The sequence below is a fragment of the Dermacentor albipictus genome, unplaced genomic scaffold (genome assembly GCF_038994185.2).
Source record: "Dermacentor albipictus isolate Rhodes 1998 colony unplaced genomic scaffold, USDA_Dalb.pri_finalv2 scaffold_21, whole genome shotgun sequence".
NCBI classification, from domain to species: Eukaryota; Metazoa; Arthropoda; class Arachnida; order Ixodida; family Ixodidae; genus Dermacentor; species Dermacentor albipictus.
Window position 1 is genome coordinate 1083097 of NW_027225575.1, and position 21036 is coordinate 1104132.

General features: G+C 49.2%; 1 protein-coding gene across 1 annotated transcript in view; it reads left to right on the forward strand.

Annotated features, from left to right (window-relative positions):
* LOC139052264 (E3 ubiquitin-protein ligase E3D-like) overlaps nt 1-6700 on the forward strand; it is a 52064-nt gene extending 45364 nt beyond the window's left edge. Inside the window, exon 3 of the mRNA XM_070529345.1 lies at nt 6446-6700. Coding sequence (XP_070385446.1) covers nt 6446-6643 — 198 coding nt within the window. The 3' untranslated portion in view covers nt 6644-6700. The remainder of the gene's footprint in view (nt 1-6445) is intronic.
* The last annotated feature ends 14336 nt before the right edge of the window (nt 6701-21036 follow it).

Here is a 21036-nt window from a genome sequence, read left to right on the forward strand (position 1 = left end):
TGAAGCATGATCTTCGAGTTAAGACACATTTCTGAATACGGGGATTAGTCGCACTACCTGACGGCAGCGGGGGAGGGTTGTCCTCCTCCATCGCCTGAGCTGAGGGTACCTGAAGTGCTCTAGAGTTTCCTGTATCGTTCGCTGCCGTCTTCTCTCTAAGTTGTATTTCTAGTTTGAGCCTTTCGTTCTCAGCCCTACGTCTCTCATTAGACAACGTGAGGGGAGGGGAGGCAACCACACTGGCCCAGCTCACCTTGTTGCTGGTCGTTTTGTTTCCGGGACTGTGTTCTGGCTCTGGCCCAACGTGCTTGTCTGCTGGACGATCGCCTCCTTTAGGGCCCCCTCTGAAGGTTCCTGCATGCGGTCGAGGCGAAGGGGTCGCCCCCTGCGTCCGAGCTTGCAGGTCGGGGGCTTCGCACCCTCCAGCGTTCCTGGAGTGATGTTGCTGAGTGGCTTTTCCATTGACGGGCTTCCGCTTGGCCCCAGTTCCAGCACCGCCTCTCCTGTACTTTTGCGTGCACTGAGTTGATCCCGTGGCATGAGGGCCCCCGCAAATGAGGCAGCTGGGTTGACACTCGTGGCCCTCTTCTAGATCCATCTCGCCGCAAGCCTGGCATCGACCGGCCTGTGGATTAGGGCAAACATCGGCGCGACGTCCGATCGTGCTGTAGCGGGGACAGGCGGGCGTCGTCTTGCGGTAGAGGCGAACCGGCACAGCTTCGCCCCAATAATAAACGTTGAAAGGCACCCTCCGGCCCTCGAACGTGATCGCTGCTACGTTGGTCTCTCCTAATTTTCGGACTCCTACTACTGGAGCCTCTGGCGAATAAATGGCTTGAGTAATATCCGCTTCAGTGGCTGTGGGATCCACTTGAATAACACCATGGCTTGTGTTGTCCGATGACTTGAGGTAGGCTTGAACCGCTCGGGCCTGTCCTCCGAGTTGGAGCTGTCCGATCGCAAGGACCTGACGAATAAGTTGGGCGTTCTTGATGCCAATGATAATTATATTCTGGTCCCAGGCCGGCCAAATAGCGAGTGCCTGCGACGCCCGCGGAATGCCGGCAGCAGCGTACGTTGCTTGCCCGATCTGGTTGCTGCCCTTAAATTGTGCGAGGTTCAGAGTTCCCTTTGGCTTGATGATGACCACAGCGTTTTCCGCTCCGAATTTCGGCATGACTTGTGGCTTCCAGCGTTTACTTTGAGCGTGCTTGCCAAGAGCCAGAGTGGTGACGTGGCCGTCACTGCCGCCACCGTGGCTGCGTTGATGTTCGGAACGGGCGCGCGTCGAGGTTGCTCGCTCCCACTTCCAACTTTTTCTGGATGGTATACTCCGTAGTTTCATCAAAAACTGGCGTCTCCGCGGTCGAAAGCTCCATTTCTCGCATGCTGTCTGGGTCATAGCCCCGTACGAGAGCCATGGAGGCCGCGTCTGGTGCCGCGTCCGCGGCTACCGCGCCTACGGCGTTCGCGTGGTTGAAGAATAGAGTCCCGTAGAACTGCCAAAAATTGGCCCACCATGATGTTCACGGGTTCTTGGTAACTTCACGGATGTCCAACTGGTTTCGGGCGGTGTAGAACAAATTTTTGGCGGCAGGACATCGATTCGATAGAGCCGACGTGAAATGTGTCCACTCTCCTTGACAGCTCGCAGCGCCTCCCCTTCTTACCGTATAAATCCGTGTAAGAGCCGCTCCCCAAACTTGACAGTCAATAGTTAAAGGGACCCAGAAATGATTTTGACGATTTTGTACAAACGTACCGAGTCGTTAGAGTAGGTCCTTCTAATCATTAATTGACGCATGTCACTGCTCCGCGTAAAGCATGTAATTTATTATAAGGCTTTAAAAATGTACATCGCTGCCAATCGCAGCACATCGCTCGGCTGAATTTTAAGCCGCCCCTACCCATTTGACGTCAATTGTCCTCAATGACGTTAGTAGGGCGAGCTATCCGATTGGCTGCCCAGGGCGCGTCATCAATAATTTTTTTCAACTTTATCGTGAACAAATGTTGTTAGTAATAGTTGGAATGTTAGTTAATTTGTTTCGATAAAAAGACAGTAACAGAAACAGAATGCACAAGAACAATTTCTCACTACACTTAGGCACTTCCGGCACACAGCAAGCGTCGTCTGCTTGTGTTACAACGTGCTCCATTTTGACGAGAGCTCCGCGGTCAGAGTTGGTCTCAGTCTTTTCGCGAGCACTATGATTCGACTTTGTTGCGCTGCGGGCTGCAAACGTAGCGACTGGCAATATGCCAAGCTGCGACATCGTGTCCCTCTGCTAGGCAGCAGACGAGCGGCTGGCTGCAGCGCATTGGTCTTCCGCCATCAGATCGGCGCCAGGATTTGCGCGTTTGCGGCCGTCGCTTTACGCCAGAGGATTACTATCGCAACATGGTCTTGGCTTGTAGCGCGAAGTGAACACGGACACAGAAAGGAGCAGACAGGACGAGCGCTAAACTCTCAACTAAATTTTTGTTAGAACGAAGAACATATATATAGGTGATTGCAAAAACCGTAGCATAAGAACATGACAAGGTAAAAAAAAAATTACTGTTAACACATTGTTTTTGTAAATGTTTAAAATGTTTTAAACTTGGTTAGAGCAATGTTAGCTCTTTCTTTGGCGGGTTAAGCTCTGCGCCAGCGGTTGGCTGGACCGTGCGGACCGATCAGACCGCTCACGTACGTCTACCCTGAAGTTGCTTCATCAGCTTGAGTTTATGCCTCCACCGTTCTGTCGAAATGCCCAGCACGCCTGTGGTTACCGGAGTACCAGACACGTTCGGCGCTGCGACAAAATGCTCGCAACGCACGCTGCTTCGATAGTTCTCGCTTGGGGTCGATTGCCAAGCAGCTGCCGGAGAGGTAGGAGAGGATTCGCGCGATCGCTCCTAGAGAACCGGAAGTCAACAACACGGTGTGCCATCATGACGCATACAAACACTGCATGAGCGCCAATGACAAAGCCAACAGTGGGTACGTGTCGGTTATCGGTACTTCGCCAGAACCCACTTCTGACGCTGAGAAGAAGCCTATTTTCCACTGTACATAAGCACCAGCGGAAACGTAACACTATAGGCGCGCGGGGAGACAGCGCTCGCAACCCACGCTGTTTTATACTTGCTCACGTGTCCTTTCGCGCTTTTAAGATATCGCTGTGTCTTTATTTATTTGCTGTCTTATTTGTTAATGCGGTTGTTTATTTGTGTGCCTGATAATTTATTACTCTATAATATTTTATTCCGCCGCCGTTAAATAAATGAAACCAACGGCGTTACGCGTGCTTTGAGAATTAAACTGCATTGTGGAGTTGCATTGTGGAGTCACGTTGCTTTATGCTAATAATTTACGTTTCGTCAGGAAAATATTTCTACATTGTATCCTTGTGTATTAAAACTTTCACAAGGCGTTATATGCGCAGAGTTTCCTACAGGAAACTCTGGCGCTGCAATCGTTGAGCAACCATGGGAATGATGGGAAATGCATGGATGTGTCTCATCTTCGTGCTTGTGGATTCAGACGTTCTTGTGGGCTCGTTTATTACGCCTTGTATGCCTGCACTGTCGTAAATTTCACAGCCACCGATGGTTTTCTAAGTGCATAAAATTAATTGTTTTATTTAACTGTTTAGTGAGAAAATTACAATGCGCAACTTGTTTGCTGCAGTCCGCCTTTCTCGTTGACCCAATTTCGAAAAAAATCCAATTTTTATCTTGCGTGGTCTATATTTCAGGAAGTTTCGACAGTCTTTGCAAAAACATCCGGCGTGTGCCGAGAACAAAACAAAGAAAAACGATTATACGATGTGATGATGCTTTCTTCTCTTTGTTGCATCAGCACGGCGGACACTAGATGTTCGTGTATCCGTCGCAGTCTGTTCGCTTATTAACAAAGATTCGTTAATTAGCTATCTAATTAATCGTTTTACCTATAGCATTGCAGTGGTAGTATTGGAGGAGGAATACACAGGAGGCAGGAGCAGATCACGTGACTACGCCATCAGGCGATGGGGTATGGCAGCGTATTTCGTGGCGCATTTTGAGTGTGCATATATCGAATCTCGATCGTAGCTCTCTCAGCGTTGCTACGGACATGCCTTCAGCGATGAACGGCCCGGGGACACGCGCTTCCGGGTGTCTCGACTCGACACCTGCCGAGACATGTCGCCGCCCAATGCTCACATGTACTAAGGTCTCTTCCCAGTTGGCCGCTGACAGTGTCGTAGATGTCGAAGGCACTGCGCGTTTCTGCGCGATTGATGACATATATAGACGCGGTTCATGCGTGACTGCAGCTCAAACGCCAACCTATATACTTTTCCTTAGATTGGGTGGGTTGAGGACGGGCAAAAATAAAAAGAAATGCGTGGTAGTCATAAAAGCTCGTCTGGTCAGGCAGCGTACTAGAAGTAAGTTAAATGTCCAATGTTTCGCTACTAGGCGTATAGAAATCGTTCAATTCGATGGACTGTTTTTTTATGCGCGTTGTCGAACATTTCCGTTGCAATTATTCTAGTTGCAGCATCATGCACCTTCTGGGATGGGGGCTGAACGTAAGATGTTTGTCAGATACAACAATTTGTGGTAGATTGGGCAGAGCTCCCCGCGTGCGATCTCCAACGGCTTACCCCCACAGGACCTCAATAAAGTTCTTGACATGCATCACCAACCGACCGACCGACTCTAACTAGCCTCTAATGCTCCTAGCACTTAACTAAAACGACCCGAAATTTCCGCTTTGGTCCACTTGGCAACATCAATTTCAAATGGCTGCGCGAGTGAAGACACACGAGCTTCTCTCCGTTTGTCAGTTTTCCGATCTGACGTATAGGCTGTTAACGACGTCTCAAACAATGGTAAAATCTCGTGAGTGCGTGTTTTCTTGATAGGCGTGTTCGACTAATATTAAGCGGAACTTTATTTTTTCCACAGTGGGTTTCTTTTATCCATCAGCGCTTCGACAGCACAGGTACAAATTATTACGGGCAATCATTCCCGCAGTGTTGGGTTCTCACTCACACAAGCGCACGCAGTCGACTTCAGGCTGACCTTCGACGGCAGCTTGACTAGCAGTCTAATCTCTCACATTCTATACAGCGTCCGTGCAAGTTCCCTTATTCATTACTGTACCATATTGTACATCGCTACACATTACTGTACAGCATTATACGAGACCTGAACAAAGCACTCCGTTTTTTCCAGCGCCAGTTGAACGCACACTGAACCACCTTGCTCAGAAAAACTGATCGAACGCCATAATCAAGTATGAGGAGGCGTCTGCATGCTCCCTGACCTGACAAACATTGCTTTGCGAGCCTTAAGAATGCTGCAAAGAACAAACTAGGTGCCTACTGCAATGAGCAAAGTTCATTGGTCTGCGTACAATGGGAACTTACCCGTTCTTATTTTTGCGGAAGCTGCTGCTTTCCCTCATAGCATGGACATCACTATTGTTGATACAAACGCCAGCAAACGTTCATGATAATTTTCTTGCATGATCTGACTTACACATGTGAGCAGCTATAGGAAGCAGGTGCTTGTTTTGTACATGTCCGTTTTTTTTACTCTCAGTACTTATACTAAAGATAGGAAATTGTTACTTTCATTTGGGTTCCTTGAGGTGCTTCTTTGAAGTTTCACGTAATAATTCTCAAAAATTGCCAGAGGAATTAGTGTTAAGCATCCATTCAAAGCACTATTGATCTAGCTGTAATTTTATGTATCACGGTATACATGGCGGCATCTGCGTCTTGGAATAGAGTGTGGGAACATAACAATCACCGAAAATGAGCGCATTTCTAGCGGTTACGAAAGGGCCGAGTGAAAAAGGATTACCTGATGTTTCGGCACCCATACGGAGGTTCTTTGTTTAAAACGTAGCCGGTACGCACATTGTCGTGGTTAGTTTATACACGCAGAACGTGACGTAGTGAGCGGAGATATACTTGGGACACAGTGTTAGGTGTTGCCGGTATGATATGAGCATGTCTCGTTAGGACTTCCTTTTCTGTTGCCATAATCGACGTGTTGCCCCAGTTTATGATCTGATTGCACTTGCGCACTTGTCTGGCCGGTAGTTGAACAGCGAAGGATGAACTGTAGTGGCCCAGATTATTGCAGTTTTCAATCTGCAGCCTGCTGCTTGTCTAGCCTCTATACCGCGAGGCGCCGTCGAGCCGTCAAGGTTCGTATATAGGTGAAAAGATATAACGCCAACTCTCAATTCGGCGTCATGGTGTTAAAAAAATGCGCAAAATTATAACACTGTAAGGTGCACTATAGTGTTAAGATGAAACAAGCGCGCAGTTATATCACCCGCAGCGTTGCGGATAAAACAGCTAGAGCGCACAAGTTTTCGCGGTGGCTTGGTCGCGGGGAAGGTTCAGGTGGCGCTTTTCTTATTAACTCTGCCCCACGTGGTCTGTGCGTTATGCAGCTGCTGTACCTGGAAACTGATGCTTCAGACGATGTCGTGACCAGCTGGAAGGAGGATCCCCTAGTTGGCGAATGCCAACTTGAACCGGAGGTGATGGAGGACACTGTCCACTACCTCCGCACGTGCTGCCGCTCCATGGGCCCCACCTTCGAGCGCTTCCATGTTATTTTCCTACCAGGAGTGGTGGCCCAGCCTTAGCCTCCTCTGTGTGTTTGTGTGTGCACTTTCTCGCTTGAATAAAGTTTCTGCAGTTTCCTTCCTGTTGTGCGTACTTGTTATGGCGCAATAGGACAAGAAATAAAGTAAGACCAGAGCAGGAAAGAGCCGTGCAGCAGAAACAGACGGCAGTTTACTAAGAAATTGGGAGGCAAGGATATCACTTTCCACTAAATAAAAAAAAAATTAAGACGTTCAACCTTGAAGAAATATGCAACCTTTAGAGCACCCTCCTAAGTTTAGAGCACCCTCCCTGCTGCCTCGACGACACATAGCCGGACGTGCAGCCAGGGGCGAAGCAGTGACGCTGCCTCGCGTTTTTTGGCGTTGGAATTCATCTATTCGGCGAAGTCCGGCACTCACATTAACATGTCAGCAGCGAAACACATATTGCCATAAACGAGAGAACACTTTGGCAGCCGCGAAGAAACAGGAACGCTGTCGCGCCGGCCAGACACCGCGGGAAGCTGCACACGCGCGCAACCGCGTGACTGCATCGCCAAGCTGACCGCAGCGCCACCGCGGCCTTTGCGGCAGCGCATGAACGAGAGGATCGCGCTTTCTCGGCGGATATGCCGGCGCTGGCGTCACCTCTCCATTCTAGCCACCATACACTCTTAAAACGGTTGCACCCTTTGGGGTGTATATTTGTCCCACAACAATAATCGTCATCTGCCTTGCTTGCGTTTCCTTTCTTGAAAGCTCGGCGCTCGCTACTTTCCTGTCGAGAAGCTGCGTCACACTGATAACGCGCATACCGTTCGTGACTGGGAAGTACCAGGCTCGCAGCGTTAAAGAAAGGAAACAGGGGCAAGACAGATGACGATTATTCTTGTGGGACAAATATACATCCCAAAGGGTGCAACTGTTTTTAGAGTGTAGGGGAGCGCGCCGCCGCCAATTTGCGACACTAAGCTCAGCGTTACCCGCTTTTCAACATGTGCCTAGATTGAGTGAGTGAAAACTTTATTGTAATTGTCCGGCGATTTGGGCGGGGTTGGGCCATATGCACCCCAGCCTAGGTGACTGCCTCGAGTCCTTGGACTCGGGCGGCTTCCTCGGCGTGCCGGACGGCCCACAGTTGATCAGCGAGGTCGTGGCTGCTGAGCAGGGCCAAGGGCATAATTTTTTTGTCGCTTCTTCGTACTATCAACTTCGGTTTCGCTTCTAAGTGTTCTTTCATCATGACCACGCGGTATCTTGCCCATTTTTCAGATGTGACAAGGTGAAATTACGCTATATGGGAAGTCCTGGCGGGGTTGACATGGGTGCAGATGTGTAACCGCTACGCGGCCTCTGCTCGGGCCAATTCAGAAGAGGGGACTACGCCGACCCTGTCATGGTCGGCTGTGACAACTGTGGGAGTAGAAGAGCGGTCCCTGATCGATGAAGGCAAGGAAAACAAGTTATTAGTAGTTGCCAATCTGTGCTTCTGCAGTTCATTATTATCGAACAAGAAACATTTTACAGGGGACAGTGCAAGTGTCATGAGCGCGGCCAGCGCTGTCACTTCCTCGTCGTTTGCTATGGCGCGGGTGCCCTGTGACATTACGCAACAAAATTTGCTCCGCATGCGCCAAGAAACCGCGTGCATGTGAGTTTCTCGTTACCGCTTGCTCGTCTGCGGTGCACGATGTTTCCGACTGTAGGCTAAACTAAAAAGCCGAACAGTTTTCGCTGACAGTAAGCGAATTCACGCTTGACGCTGCAGCATGCGATGCGGTGAAGGCGGTTCTTGCCACGCGCTGCCCTTTTCCCCCTAAGCTTGGTCTGCCGCTTTATAGCAGAAATTCTTCGGTAGCGAAAATTCTAATGCTCCGTTGCCCAGCAGCTTTAAACTATTGGAAGTTAGGTTCGCTCTAATAGGTCATATGGACAGGCGTCGTCAATCAAATCCTTAACAAGATAAATCAAAAGTTTCATTGATCAAGAAAGCTAGCTCTAAAAACTCGTGCCTGGTATTTTCAGCCAGCTATTGAGAAACCACCAATGCTTAACATGTTACATGAATGTATAGGAGCACTAAAACTGGAGGCGAGCGGATGCATCTCATCTGGACCCCGTGTTTTTCCTTTGAACTGCTGGATTTTTTGAGTTGCACCGTAACGAAAGTGCATCGACCGGATGCATGAAGTTGTGTGAACCACCGGGAACCGAAATTCCGAGGTAGGGGACTGCTTTTTCCGAATTTAGAGGACTTTTGTGTGCCGAGAGGATCGTCCGCTGCTGGGCCTAACGTCGACTTGGGCCTGGGCCGGGGGAGCGGTAGGCCAAGCCCGAGTCTCGGTAAAGCCGCTAGCGGAACATCGAACCATCGGTGATTACACAAGTGAACATTGACCTAAGGTGATCACTGCTAGGCGTGTAGAGGTGGACGGCATCGAAATTTCGCCGGACCAGTGCATAACATCGCAAGGCTGGAAAACTGCCGGTGAGAGAGTCAGGCGCAAAGGCATGGGCAAGCTAGGCCTAAATCGCGTACTTCAAACGAGCCAAGATGGCTCTAAGGCCACGGCCGATGTCAACAGACGGAGCAACAACCTCGACGGTGGTGCCACTGGCAGCGATACAAGTCACTCAAGGGCAAATTGTTGAAGGGCGCGCGCATGCCAGACTTGCCGCGCGGCGACATAAAGATCGTGTTACGTCCAGGAGGCGGGCTCCACATGAGTGACGTGATCCGCGTTGAAGTAAGTCGTGCATTTGCGGCGGTGGCACAGATCCCCGGCAGTGAAGCAAGTGAGGACGTCGTGTGCGCCAACCTACAGTAAAATATCGTCGTGGTAGCACCTCCATGAGAGAGCACGCCGACCGATACGCTGCAGTAGGAAGGATCGACATACGCGGCACGGCGCTTGAAGTAAGTACCTACGAAGCGGCCCCCCCACGGCACGGTGAAGGGCGTCATAAGGGGCATCCCGCTCGAGGATACGGCCCAGGAGATTCAGGACAATGTTGTGCACAAGCATAACCCAACGGCCCTACAGGCAAACCGAATCGGTAAGACCCGATCAGTCGTCATTGCTTTCGAAGGCCACAAAGTGCCCAATTACGTGAAATACTGTAACCTGCTCACTGAGTGCACGTTGCAGAGAAAACAAATCGACGCATGCTATGCGTGCGGAAGATTGGGTCACAGAATGGACGTGTGCCCGGATCCTTCGAACACGATCTGCCGAGGATGCGGAATCTCCAACCCCGCCGAAGACCACGGATGTGTCCCGAAGTGTGGCCTGTGCGGAGGCAAACACCTGACCGCGGACAAGGCCTGCAAAGCCCGCTTCAAGACGCCCTAGTCCGCCGGCGACGATGGGAACGGCGCCGAGCGGAGGAAGAAGACGCCGGGAGAAGGAAACGAGACAAGAGAGGTCCTGCAGGCGGACCCCGCCGTAGCGCGCAACGTTACTAGATTAGCGATGGTAGCGCGCGCATCCAAACAATGGAGCCGGTCACGCGCGCCAGGCCGCAGCAACAACAACTGTGCCGGCGGAAACGGCCGCCGCAGTCGCTCCCGATCGAAGACACCATCCGGGGGCGGCAACGGCGGCGGCAACGGCCGCTCGCGCTCCCGGGCCAGTTCGAGATCCGCGGCCAGTTCGAGGTTCCGGAGCGAGTCAAGCAACCGGACGCCGAGGCATCGCCGAGAAAAAGGTGGGCTAGACCAACAAATCTCCCGTCGCTCGAACCATGCAGCGACACCGAATTCCCATCCCTCACCCCCTCCCACCCCTTAACTCACAAGCGAATCCGCAAAAGGACAGTAGCGAAGTGATAGAGCTTAAGAGAATCATCATCATCAGCCTGGCTCTCCCATACTTCTCCAACTACCCAGGTCATGTGCTAATTGTGGCCATGTTGTCCCTGCAAACTTCTTAATCACGTCCGCCCACCGAACTTTCTGCCGCCCCTGCTACGCTTCCCTTCTCTTGGAATCCAGTCCGTAACCCTTAATACCATCGGTTACCTTCCCTCCTCATTACATGTCCTGCCCACGCCCGTTTCTTTTTCTTGATTTCAACTAAGATGTCATCGCTTTGTTTGCTTTATATTGACAACATTCCAAACTCTGTTTCAGTAAAAATTCGTCTTTACGCTGACGACTGCGTTCTCTACAATGTAATTTCTTCACCTAACGATCATAACACTCTGAATCAATCTTTTATAAGTTTTTGTGAATTGTGCGAACTCTGGCAAAGGAACTATAAATTAAAGAAAACAGTCGCTATGTCCTTTCACAAACATGCTAATTGCTCATATTTCAATTACTCCTATAAATCCACTTTTCTGCAGCGCGCATATGAACATCAATATTTAGGCCTTGTTTTCACTCCAAGGTTATCCTGGTCAGAACATATTCTAACAACTTGCAACAAAGGACTAAAAAAAACTTGGTTACTTAACCCTAACCCTACGTGCGGCCCCCAAAGAAACTAAACTCATTATATACAAAACACTTGTAAGACCTATTCTTGAATATGCGGCTATCATATGGAACCCTTACAAAATTACGGACATCCACAAAATTGAACGTGTTCAGAAGAAGGCGGTTCGTCTCATATACCGCCGTTATGACAGGATGTTTTCACCGTCATCTCACCTGCATATGCTCGGTTTAACCCCTCTTTCCCACCGTCGTCACATTAATTCTCTGAAACTTCTACGCTCTCTATCTTACTCTCCACATTATGCTTCCCCTAACACATATCTGACCCGTGCAAAGCCCCTAATCACGAGAAACAGCAATCACTTCAACTTATCTGTCTTTTTTGCTCGCACCAACACTTTTAAATACAGTTTTTTTTCCTAGGACAATTGAACTCTGGAATGACCTGCCTGGTTCCATCCGTTTTTTACCACATAGAAAATTTTGGGATGCTATTGAGTGCTCCCTTTATTCATGTTACATATGCTTCTTTTGTATGGTGATTTGTTTTTTCGACATTTTGTATTCACCCACTCCTACAATAGCCATTCAGGGCGGCAGTATTATTAAATGAATAAATAAAATAAATAAGTTAACTCGCGTTTGTTCCCTCACCCAATCTGCTATCTTCTTATCTCTTAACGTTACACCCTTCATTCTTTCCATAGCTCGTTGCGTCGTCCTCAATTTAAGTAGAACCTTTTTCGTAAGCCTCCAGGTTCCTGCCCCGTAGGTGAGTACTGGTAAGACACAGCTGTTATACACTTTTCTTTTGAAAGATAATGGCAACGTGCTATTCATGATCTGAGAATACCTGCCAAATGAGCCCCAGCCCATTCTTATTCTTCTGATTATTTCAGTCTCATGATCCGGATTTGCGGTCACTACCTGTTCTAAGTAGATGTATTCCCTTACCACTTCCAGTGCCTCGCTGCCCATCGTAAACTGCTGTTCTCTTCCGAGACTGTTAAACATTACTTTAGTTTTCTGCAGATTAATTTTTAGACCTACCCTTCTGCTTTGCCTCTCCAGGTCAGTGAGCATGCATTGCAATTGGTCCCCTGAGTTACTAAGCAAGGCATTATCATCAGCGAATCACAAGTTACTAAGGTATTCTCCATCAACTTTTATTCCCAATTATTCCCAATCCAGGTCTCTGAATACCTCCTGTAAAGCTGTGAATAGCATTGGAGAGATCGTATCTCCCTGCCTGCTGCCCTTCTTTATTAGGACTTTGTTGCTTTCTTTATGGAGGACTACGGTGGCTGTTGAGCCGCTATAGATATCTTTCGGTATTTTTACATACGGCTCGTCTACACCCTGATTCCGCAATGCCTGCATGACTGCTGAGGTTTTGACTGAATCAAACGCTTTTTCGTAATATCTCGTAATTGTAAGAGGATCATAGAGCACCAAAACGCTCAGATCCAGGAGCAGAACGCCCAAATACGGGCGCTTATGAATAAGATCAAAACGCTGGCGAGTAACGGCAGCTCGGCACATGCAAGCCTCCAAAACAACAACACGGCGGTAAACAACGGGCGGACAGCGGGAGAGGCTGGGGCCACGCAACGTGCATCAAATAATCAAGAGGCGATGGACGCCGAAATGAGCCCCGCTAGCGGAGAGGAAGCGGCGACCGCAGAGATCGCGACCACGGCAACGACACAGATGCCCGGGGGAGAGCTGACGGCCATTTTGGCCGCAATTTCCCAAATTAACGAAAGGCTAGGCAAAATGGACGCCCGACTCTAAGCTGTCGAGAGTCAGCCTCACATGCCATCGGTGAAGCACAAGCACCTAGCGCCAAAAGTAGCCTCAATATCGGTGAGGAACCGCTTCGCTTCCCTGAAGAAGGAGTGGGCCGAAAAAATCAAAGGCGCGATCGCGAAAAGGTGCAATCGACTCGAGACGTCCGTAAAGGATGATGTAGAAGCCAAGTTAGGAGCACAAGAAGAAGACCTGGGGGAATACCACCGTAATTTGCCAATTGAACTGCCGCGGGATTAGCAACAAAGAAGCGGAACTAATGTTACACATTGACGGGCAAGAAAGCAAGCCCTATGTAATTACTCTACAGGAAACAAACGGGAAACCAAGACTCCCGGGGTACGTCACTTACACGGACCCCACGGAGAACGGAACGGCATCGTCCGCAGCAACATGGTCGCAACTCAACATGTCACGCCGCAGGGCGGGTGCGAGCACACGCTGGTCTAAATTGATGCGTGAGAAATCGGCAGCTCGGGCAGTTTATTTGTAATGAGCACGTACTGCCGGCCATCACAACGGCAGTACGAATTTGACCGCATCGCGAGCCAGGCGATAGGGTTGGCGGGGACCAGGCCGCTCCTGATCCTCAGCGACTTTAACGCCCTTCACACAACGTGAGGCTATTAGTTCCAGTCCAAGAGAGGAAAAGCATTGGCCAAAGCAATGGAGGATCACGAGATGGCCCTCCTGAACGAGCCGGACGTAATCACCAGAAGATGCAACAGTGCCGCGCGGGACACCACACCAGACATGTCGTGGTTATCTGGCACGCTAGACGTCTCCTGGAGAAGCGAAGAAGTGGACCTGGGGTCTGACCACAGCGTGATCGGCACTCGATCCGAGGCTCCCGATATTGGGTTGGGCTGGGGACGGCGCGGGTCACGGATTGAGACAAGATGAGAAAGCTTACTCAAGAACAAGAAGAGGCATCCGAGAAAGAACCGGGACAAGCTGAAACACAACAGACCTACTCCGAATGGGCGAGGGACCAGAAGAAGGCCCTCCAAATATTTACCCGAAAAATCACAACAACGTCGTAGCCATCGCATGTGGACGCCAGACTGACCCACATGTGGGCGGCCCGGTACTCGTTAACGTGGTGGTGGAAACGTCAGAGACACAACAGAAAGCTGGCCAAGCGCATACCAGTCTTGAACAAACATATCGCCGAGCATGCGGCCAAACTATGTAGGAAAAATTGGCTGAAGACCTGCGACGGCCTGCAGGGCAAGCTCCCGACGTGGAAGACGTGGTGTCTCTTGAGGCATCTGATCGACCCGCTGAGTAGCAAAACTGCGACCAATTGCAACCTCACCAAAATATTGAACACGTACAAGGGAGACGGCCGCAGGTTCCTGGAAGACCTCAAGGCGAAGTAATTAAAGGCAGAGAAGTGCCAGTACCCGGTGCCCGAGAGGTACGAAGGACCCGATAACGAAGAGCTAGACCGGCCGTTTACCATGACAGAACTGCGGACAGCGATATATCAAAGTAACAAGAGAGGTGCACCCGGCAGGGATGCTAAACTTACAAACTACTCGGTAACATGAGCGGTACAGCTGTCCGCGACCTCTTAGAGCACATCAACGAAGCCTGGGAGGGCTCGCGGTTGCCGAAGGAGTGGTGGGACGCTGAGGTCCGCTTCATTCGAAAGCCAGAGAAAGCCCTCACGATAGACAACATGCGGCCCATCTCCCTCACGTCCTGCGTGGGGAAGGTGATGGAGCGCATGGTCCTTCGCCGTCTGCAGAAGCATCTCGAAGAAATGGATCAGATGCCGGAGACGATGTACGGCTTCCGGCAACATCTCAGCACCCAAGACGTGATGATCCAACTTCAGGAACTGGTCTTCAAGCCGGCAACGAGACACGTGCCGCGCGGGATACTCGCCCTCTACCTGGAGGGAGCGTTTGACAACGTATCCCACGCGAGCGTGTTGCAGAATCTGAACAAGACCAGGTGTGGCCGAAAGACATTCGGCTACATAAAATATTTTCTGTCAGACCGAACGGCGACCATCAGGATAGGGGAGAAGTCAGACTCTGTCGAGCTCGGCGATAGGGCACCCCCTCAGGGATCGGTCTTGTCGCCCCTGCTCTTCAATCTGGCCCTCCTGCCCCTGCCCGATCTACTCAAGCAAATCGAAGGCGTGGACCGCGCGTTCTACGCCGACGATATTACGTTGTGGATGGCCCGAGCCGGGTCCGATGCCTGGACGGAGGAAGTCTTGCAGCGGGCGGCAACGACCGTACACGAGTACGCAAAGTCGTGCGGACTGAGCTCCCCAGAAATCAGAGCTGCTCATAGCTGCGGATAGGGACACCCTAAACACAATGCTTCGTAAGGCAACGCAGCAAGCACTGGGCATGCCCATATATTCGCCAACGCAGACTGCTAGACATGGGCGCCCACAACACGGTGGATGAGCTCATCGAAGCCCATCTCTCTAATCAGAGTATCCGGCTCAGTCACACTGAACAAGGACGAGCCGTCCTACGCAAGATAGGATGGCAGATCGAGGCAGTACCCATCAAGGCGGTCCTTCCGGAAGACTGGAAGACGACCACTCAGACCAAACCCAGGCCTTTCCCGGAACATAACGCCGGGCAAGGACGACGAGAGGCGCACCACGCGGGCCACAGCCATATCGCGGAAGCTGGAAAAGAACCCCAGGGTCCTCTACGTGGACGCCTCGCTCCGAAAACACAGTGGCCGTGCAGCGGTGGTGGGCACGTCAAAAGACAGGCTGATCGTCTGCGCGTCCCTGAAGACAAGACCCCGCAGTCGCCGAAGAAGCGGCCGTGGCCCTCGCACTCGCTCAGCCGAGCGTGGACACTGTGGTCACCGACTCAAAGACAGCCTACGGAAGCTTCCGCAGGGGAGTAATCTCCTCCGCGGCACGAGACATTCTATACAAGCGCAAGCCTCCGGGAAGAGCCATAGAGCTCGTGTGGCTCGCGGCTCACTCGCAGGTAGCAGGCAACAACATCGCCGACTACCATGACTGAGAAATGTCAATCCGGGCCGAGCACGAGCCGGAAGTGCTACCGCACCCGGTTACCAGCTTCGGGACATTACCCGGATTTGCCGAGAGGAAAGGTGCAGACTGCCAGAATCGTACCCCAAACTCACAGTCACCAGGCAACAACAGACGATCCTGCGTCGAGCGCAGACGGGATTGCTTGTGCATCCCGTACTGCTGAACCGCATGTACCCTGCGGAATACGATATGCTCTGTCCTTTTTGCAAAAGAGAAAAGGGCACCCTGCCGCACGTCTTGGCAGAGTGCACAGAACTCAAGGCCCCCCTCCTCCCCTTCCGACCAACACCCCCAATCCCCAACCCCTTGAGCGATGGGACACCTTGTTATCCAGCCCCGCCCTACCGATTCAGCTCGCACTGACGGACAGGGGCCAGGAGCTGCTGTGAACATATGGGTCCCGTAACTAGGGAACCACCCCGTTTGGTACCTGCGTGCACCACCGGTTTATTTCGGGTTCAATAAATGTTGATTGATTAGCATCACTAAAATTGAAAGTTTGCTTATTAAAGTTTGCGGGCGCATTTCTGCTTGAAATCCTGCAACCAAATAAAATCGCATCAAAGCTTCATGGAATAAAAGTACTATTTTACGAAAGCAGTTCCGCCTTTTGTCGTGTGAACTAGAAATTTGATAATGAACGGCCTTTTCAAGTCCTGTTTCTATAAACGTGAAGCGATGCCATATGGCGCACATGTGTTGCCAATGGAATTCGTTTTACAGTGAAACATGGCACTCAAGCATAGACAGGGCGCTGCGCTTGTTCCGTGTGCATGTGTGTAGTGTTCCTTGACACAACCTGCAACTTCAGCGAAAACTTGCTAACTAGCCTGACAAGATGTTCTGATCATTACAGGTTCTACACTGCCGCAGAGAGGCCAAAAGCGGAAAGTATGTACACCAGAGACCGCAGCGTCATCAAATGACTGTGGAATGATGCACAAATATATCGCAAGTCAGCGAAGTTAAAGAGCTGCGGAAAAATTACCACGAGGGAGCACTGTAGGAAAGTTGATGCATCATTTGAGCCCAGAGTTCTACTAACTCTTGCAGTGTCAGGTGATGCTCCATTATCGCAAGAGGAATGGAAGGACATGTATAAATGTTTCCCGGATCACGTTGGTGTGGTCACGCATTTGTACGCTGTCTCCACTGTACTAAAAGAAAGTGAAACAGCAGTCTACCATAGGAATAACAAGTGCTATAACAAGTGTAGCATAAACCTGTTGCGGCAGTTCTGCTATGCGTGCCTTATTCTGCACATAAATGACATCAATCTGGATCTTAAAAAAAAAACAGCGTCAGACAAAACCCGTTCCAAAAAGAGAGCTACAAATCTTGAAAATTAAAAAAAATTTCTTACCGACATTTATTCTCTTAGTATTTGCGATAGCTCTTAGGGTGGTCGCCTGTTTAGCCTTTGTTTAGAGAATATTTCGGCATATTTCAATATTTGTATAAACACCGTGCAACGTATCCTTTGTGCAGACAGTCATTGCTCCTACACTTTCACACTCCTCTTCAAATATTATTACATAGCTACCATACATGGATCTTGCCTTGGTACACTCGAACATTCTTGAGCTTACTTCAGTAAAGCTGTGCAAGTACTAATGTTGGTCGGCATTCTTGATTTCAGCAGCTTCATTAATATGGCAAAACTGGGAGAGGGGGCCTCCTTTCGGCAAAGTCACGAATAATCTTAATGAACAAAGAAAGCATACTCTGCCGGAAACTAGTGTTCTGGAAAGTTGAAATGCTTTCGCCCCCTTATTGTGTCAAAACCGAAATTCTTATGACGGATGACCTTCTTCCTATAATGAAACCCGTAACATAGCTCTAACATCTATCCTGTGTTTCAAACAAGTCGCACGAAACTGAGCCTATAGGCTCTGTTACAAAAAGTGCGTAATGTACATTCAGCATATTAGATGAAGGTGTTGAAAAACATTCAAAAGAGAATTGTTGTGAGCAGGTTGTCAGGCCCTGACGCATCGAATGCAGCCAAATCGCGTTGCTTTTAGGAAATATTTCTGCGTGTCCCGAAGCTACGCGTTTAATGATACCGTTGTGCATAACTCTGTCCTTGCCCAACCTCTACTGACGATCAACCGCCGATTGACAGATGCTTCTGCTGCGTTTACTGACTCAAAAAAAAAAAAAGAACTTAGAGCTTTTTGTTGTTATTGCCTTGGAACTGGACCATGTATGCACAGATGACGATAGAACAAGCAGAGTGCGTTACACATTTTAAGAAACACTTGCAATATGCTCGCGACGAATTTCGTACTCATACTTTTTTCGCAATGTTTTAAATCTGAATGAAGCGCTCGTGGTTTTACTTGTTGTATTCCGAAACAAAACCACATCTGAAAGAAGACAATAGACATTTTCAATATGATTTGCTAGATATCTATTGGCAAATTAGCATAAGGAGAGCTATGCAGAAAATTGACTAGGTATGGCTTGTTGTTTGGACTAGCAAGTGTAGCCGTTGTATGGAATAAAAACGGAAGTTTATGCTAGTGGTACGCGAAAAATGTGCGGCAGCTGCTGTTGACAATCCTTTTATTATTCAAAATTAACTGTTGCACCAGAATTGCTTTGGTAGAGTTGTGCACAGGAAACAGAGAAGACCTCTGTAGCAACTGCACGTCCATCAGAAATTGTAGGAAGCTGTCTTACGTATGCATGATCGTAGCACAGAATGCGCCTATTTGTACTGACTAGTGAGATGCTCAACTCTACGTTATCGCATTGTGTATTAAATGCCTTGCTGTGCGATAGGTTGCTAATAAACTGGGTGAATAAACCACGTTTTGCTGCTGACTAATGTTCTGCCGAAGCCAAATAGCCGCGTGGCATGGCATGCGGGCTCGCGCGTCTTGAACAGAGAAAGGTAAATTTTTACACAGATGAGTTCCACATATGTTGTGATTAAGAAAAGGAAATTAGAAGCCGAAGGGTGTTGAAAACAAGACCTGAAAAAATTTTTGCAAGCGGTGCTGGTTTCCGCTGGCGCCTACATCGAATGCCGTGTGCTCGTCGAGCGCATAGCGGACGACAAGCAGGATGGCGTTTCCTCCTCGCGCGTCAACAAAACCGTTGCCGTGGAAGCAGACGTCATTCTTTCCTTAGAACGACAGAAAGCTGAGCTAGTTGGTAAGGATTCATTATGCAAAATGGTAAGGCGTGTAAGACCGGCACATGTACCCGACTGACACGTGGTGATACCATTCCAGAGCTTGCGCAGATGAGTTTTGTGTCTTCTTTTTTCTTTTCGCCTCGGTGCTCTCTTCAGTTGATAGTCGGCGTTCGTGTTGTCCACTTCTCTTGTGTCTTGTCTGCACGCCTCACCTTTTTTGCATAATGAGTCATTCTTTCCATTGTTTTGTTTCCTCTCGGAGTTTGGCCTACCAAGCATCCCGGGAGAAATTGGCGCTCGTGACGCAATTCCCTTTCACCATGGGGGGGGGGGGGGGGGGAAGGGGGCATACCAGCTGATCTGGCCGTGGCGATGCCGCGAAACCTGCGGTTGGCCCCCCTTCAGCACCATTATCAACGTTATGCGCCTTCTCTTCGGATTTGCGACTGGCAGTGCACTTGCTTTCAGTGTGCTTATTTGAGGACGCTGCATTATGATGCGGGTGGGAGCACAGTGACGTGGTATTTCTCATTTTTTGTGGTGTTTCTTTACCCGTCGTAAAAACTTGTGCGCAATAATTAGAACGTCGCGGAAAACACCGCAGTTAAAGGTCATTTGGGGGCGTCTTCAAATGCCTCCCTGACACTTTCGATAATTAGGTCATTATTTCTCGAGTTAGATACTTAATTGTGGTTACCGGAATAAATATCAGTAACGAATGAATTACTGGCGGTTACTCCACTGTACTGGAAACAATATGCACTAGTTTTTTCTTCGAGTAACGCAACTGCTCTTTTTCGAAGTCTTGGTGCATGATAGTTGGCACAGCGTGTGTAACTCACCCACAAAGCGAAACGAGGCCAAGCCGGATTCATTCGAAATCGGAATCAGCAGTAGTCATGCGTAGGAAAGCTTATACTCGAAATAACAGAAAAATAAAAATAAAAAATTACAGAGGGAGGGACTGCAGTTTCGCCGGAAAGGCGAAGCAGTACTAGTGATAGCCAAGTATACATCAATTACACGAAGGAAGATTACGCTACCGAGAGATGCTAGATTTTTGGTAATCCGAGAGGACTCAGGTTCTGAAATGCAACTGTCTCGAGCCTACTATAAGGTCTTGTAAATTTTCATATGTCGTCGCTTCACTCAAGAGTTCTTCGAGTGGACATAAAGTTTCTTCAAGTGCAAGAAATATATATATATATATATATATATATATATATATATATATATATATATATATATATATATATATATATATGAGTTATGAGCTTATATATATATATATATATATATATATATATATATATATATATATATATATATATATATATATATATAAGCACATGGGGTTCGGATAGCTGATCGGGCCCGAGCCCCCTCGGGAAAATGAAAGCTTTCCGCCTATGCTCCTTGTATAAATATGACACCAAAGGCGTTAGATAGAGCTGCTTATTGGCATTGTAGATTTCCGTAACTATCTCGTTTTTATTTTCGTTTCAAGCGAGATGTGAATCTTTGAATGTGGTCCCTGTGCTAAAATCTCGGTACTTGCGTGCTACCACTCCACCAGCTCCTGTCTTGCTTCAGGCAGTCGGCGCGCGCACTTTAATTTGGTAGCGTAACGCGACCTTGCTCGGCACGTGACGGTTTCGCTATGTTGCCCAGTGCAACGAACTATTATGAAATTTATCTTTTGCTCTGGGCTCGTCGTTCCTCCCAGAGTGCGCAAGCGGAGACGTTAGGCGAAAGCTGTCGGATCGAGTTGACTTCTTTATCTCGTCCTGTCTGTCTTTCTTCTTTTTTTCTTACTTTACGATTTACGCGCCTGTGTGTGAAGCTTGAAAACACCCATGTCGGAGCGCATGACGGAGAAACCGTGGTGCACACATCGTGTTTAACCCGGTTAAACGAAGCTGAGCGAGAGAGCGCGAGATCAAATGCCGGCCACGGCGCTGCCGCATTCCAATGGGGCCAAATGAAAAAAAAAA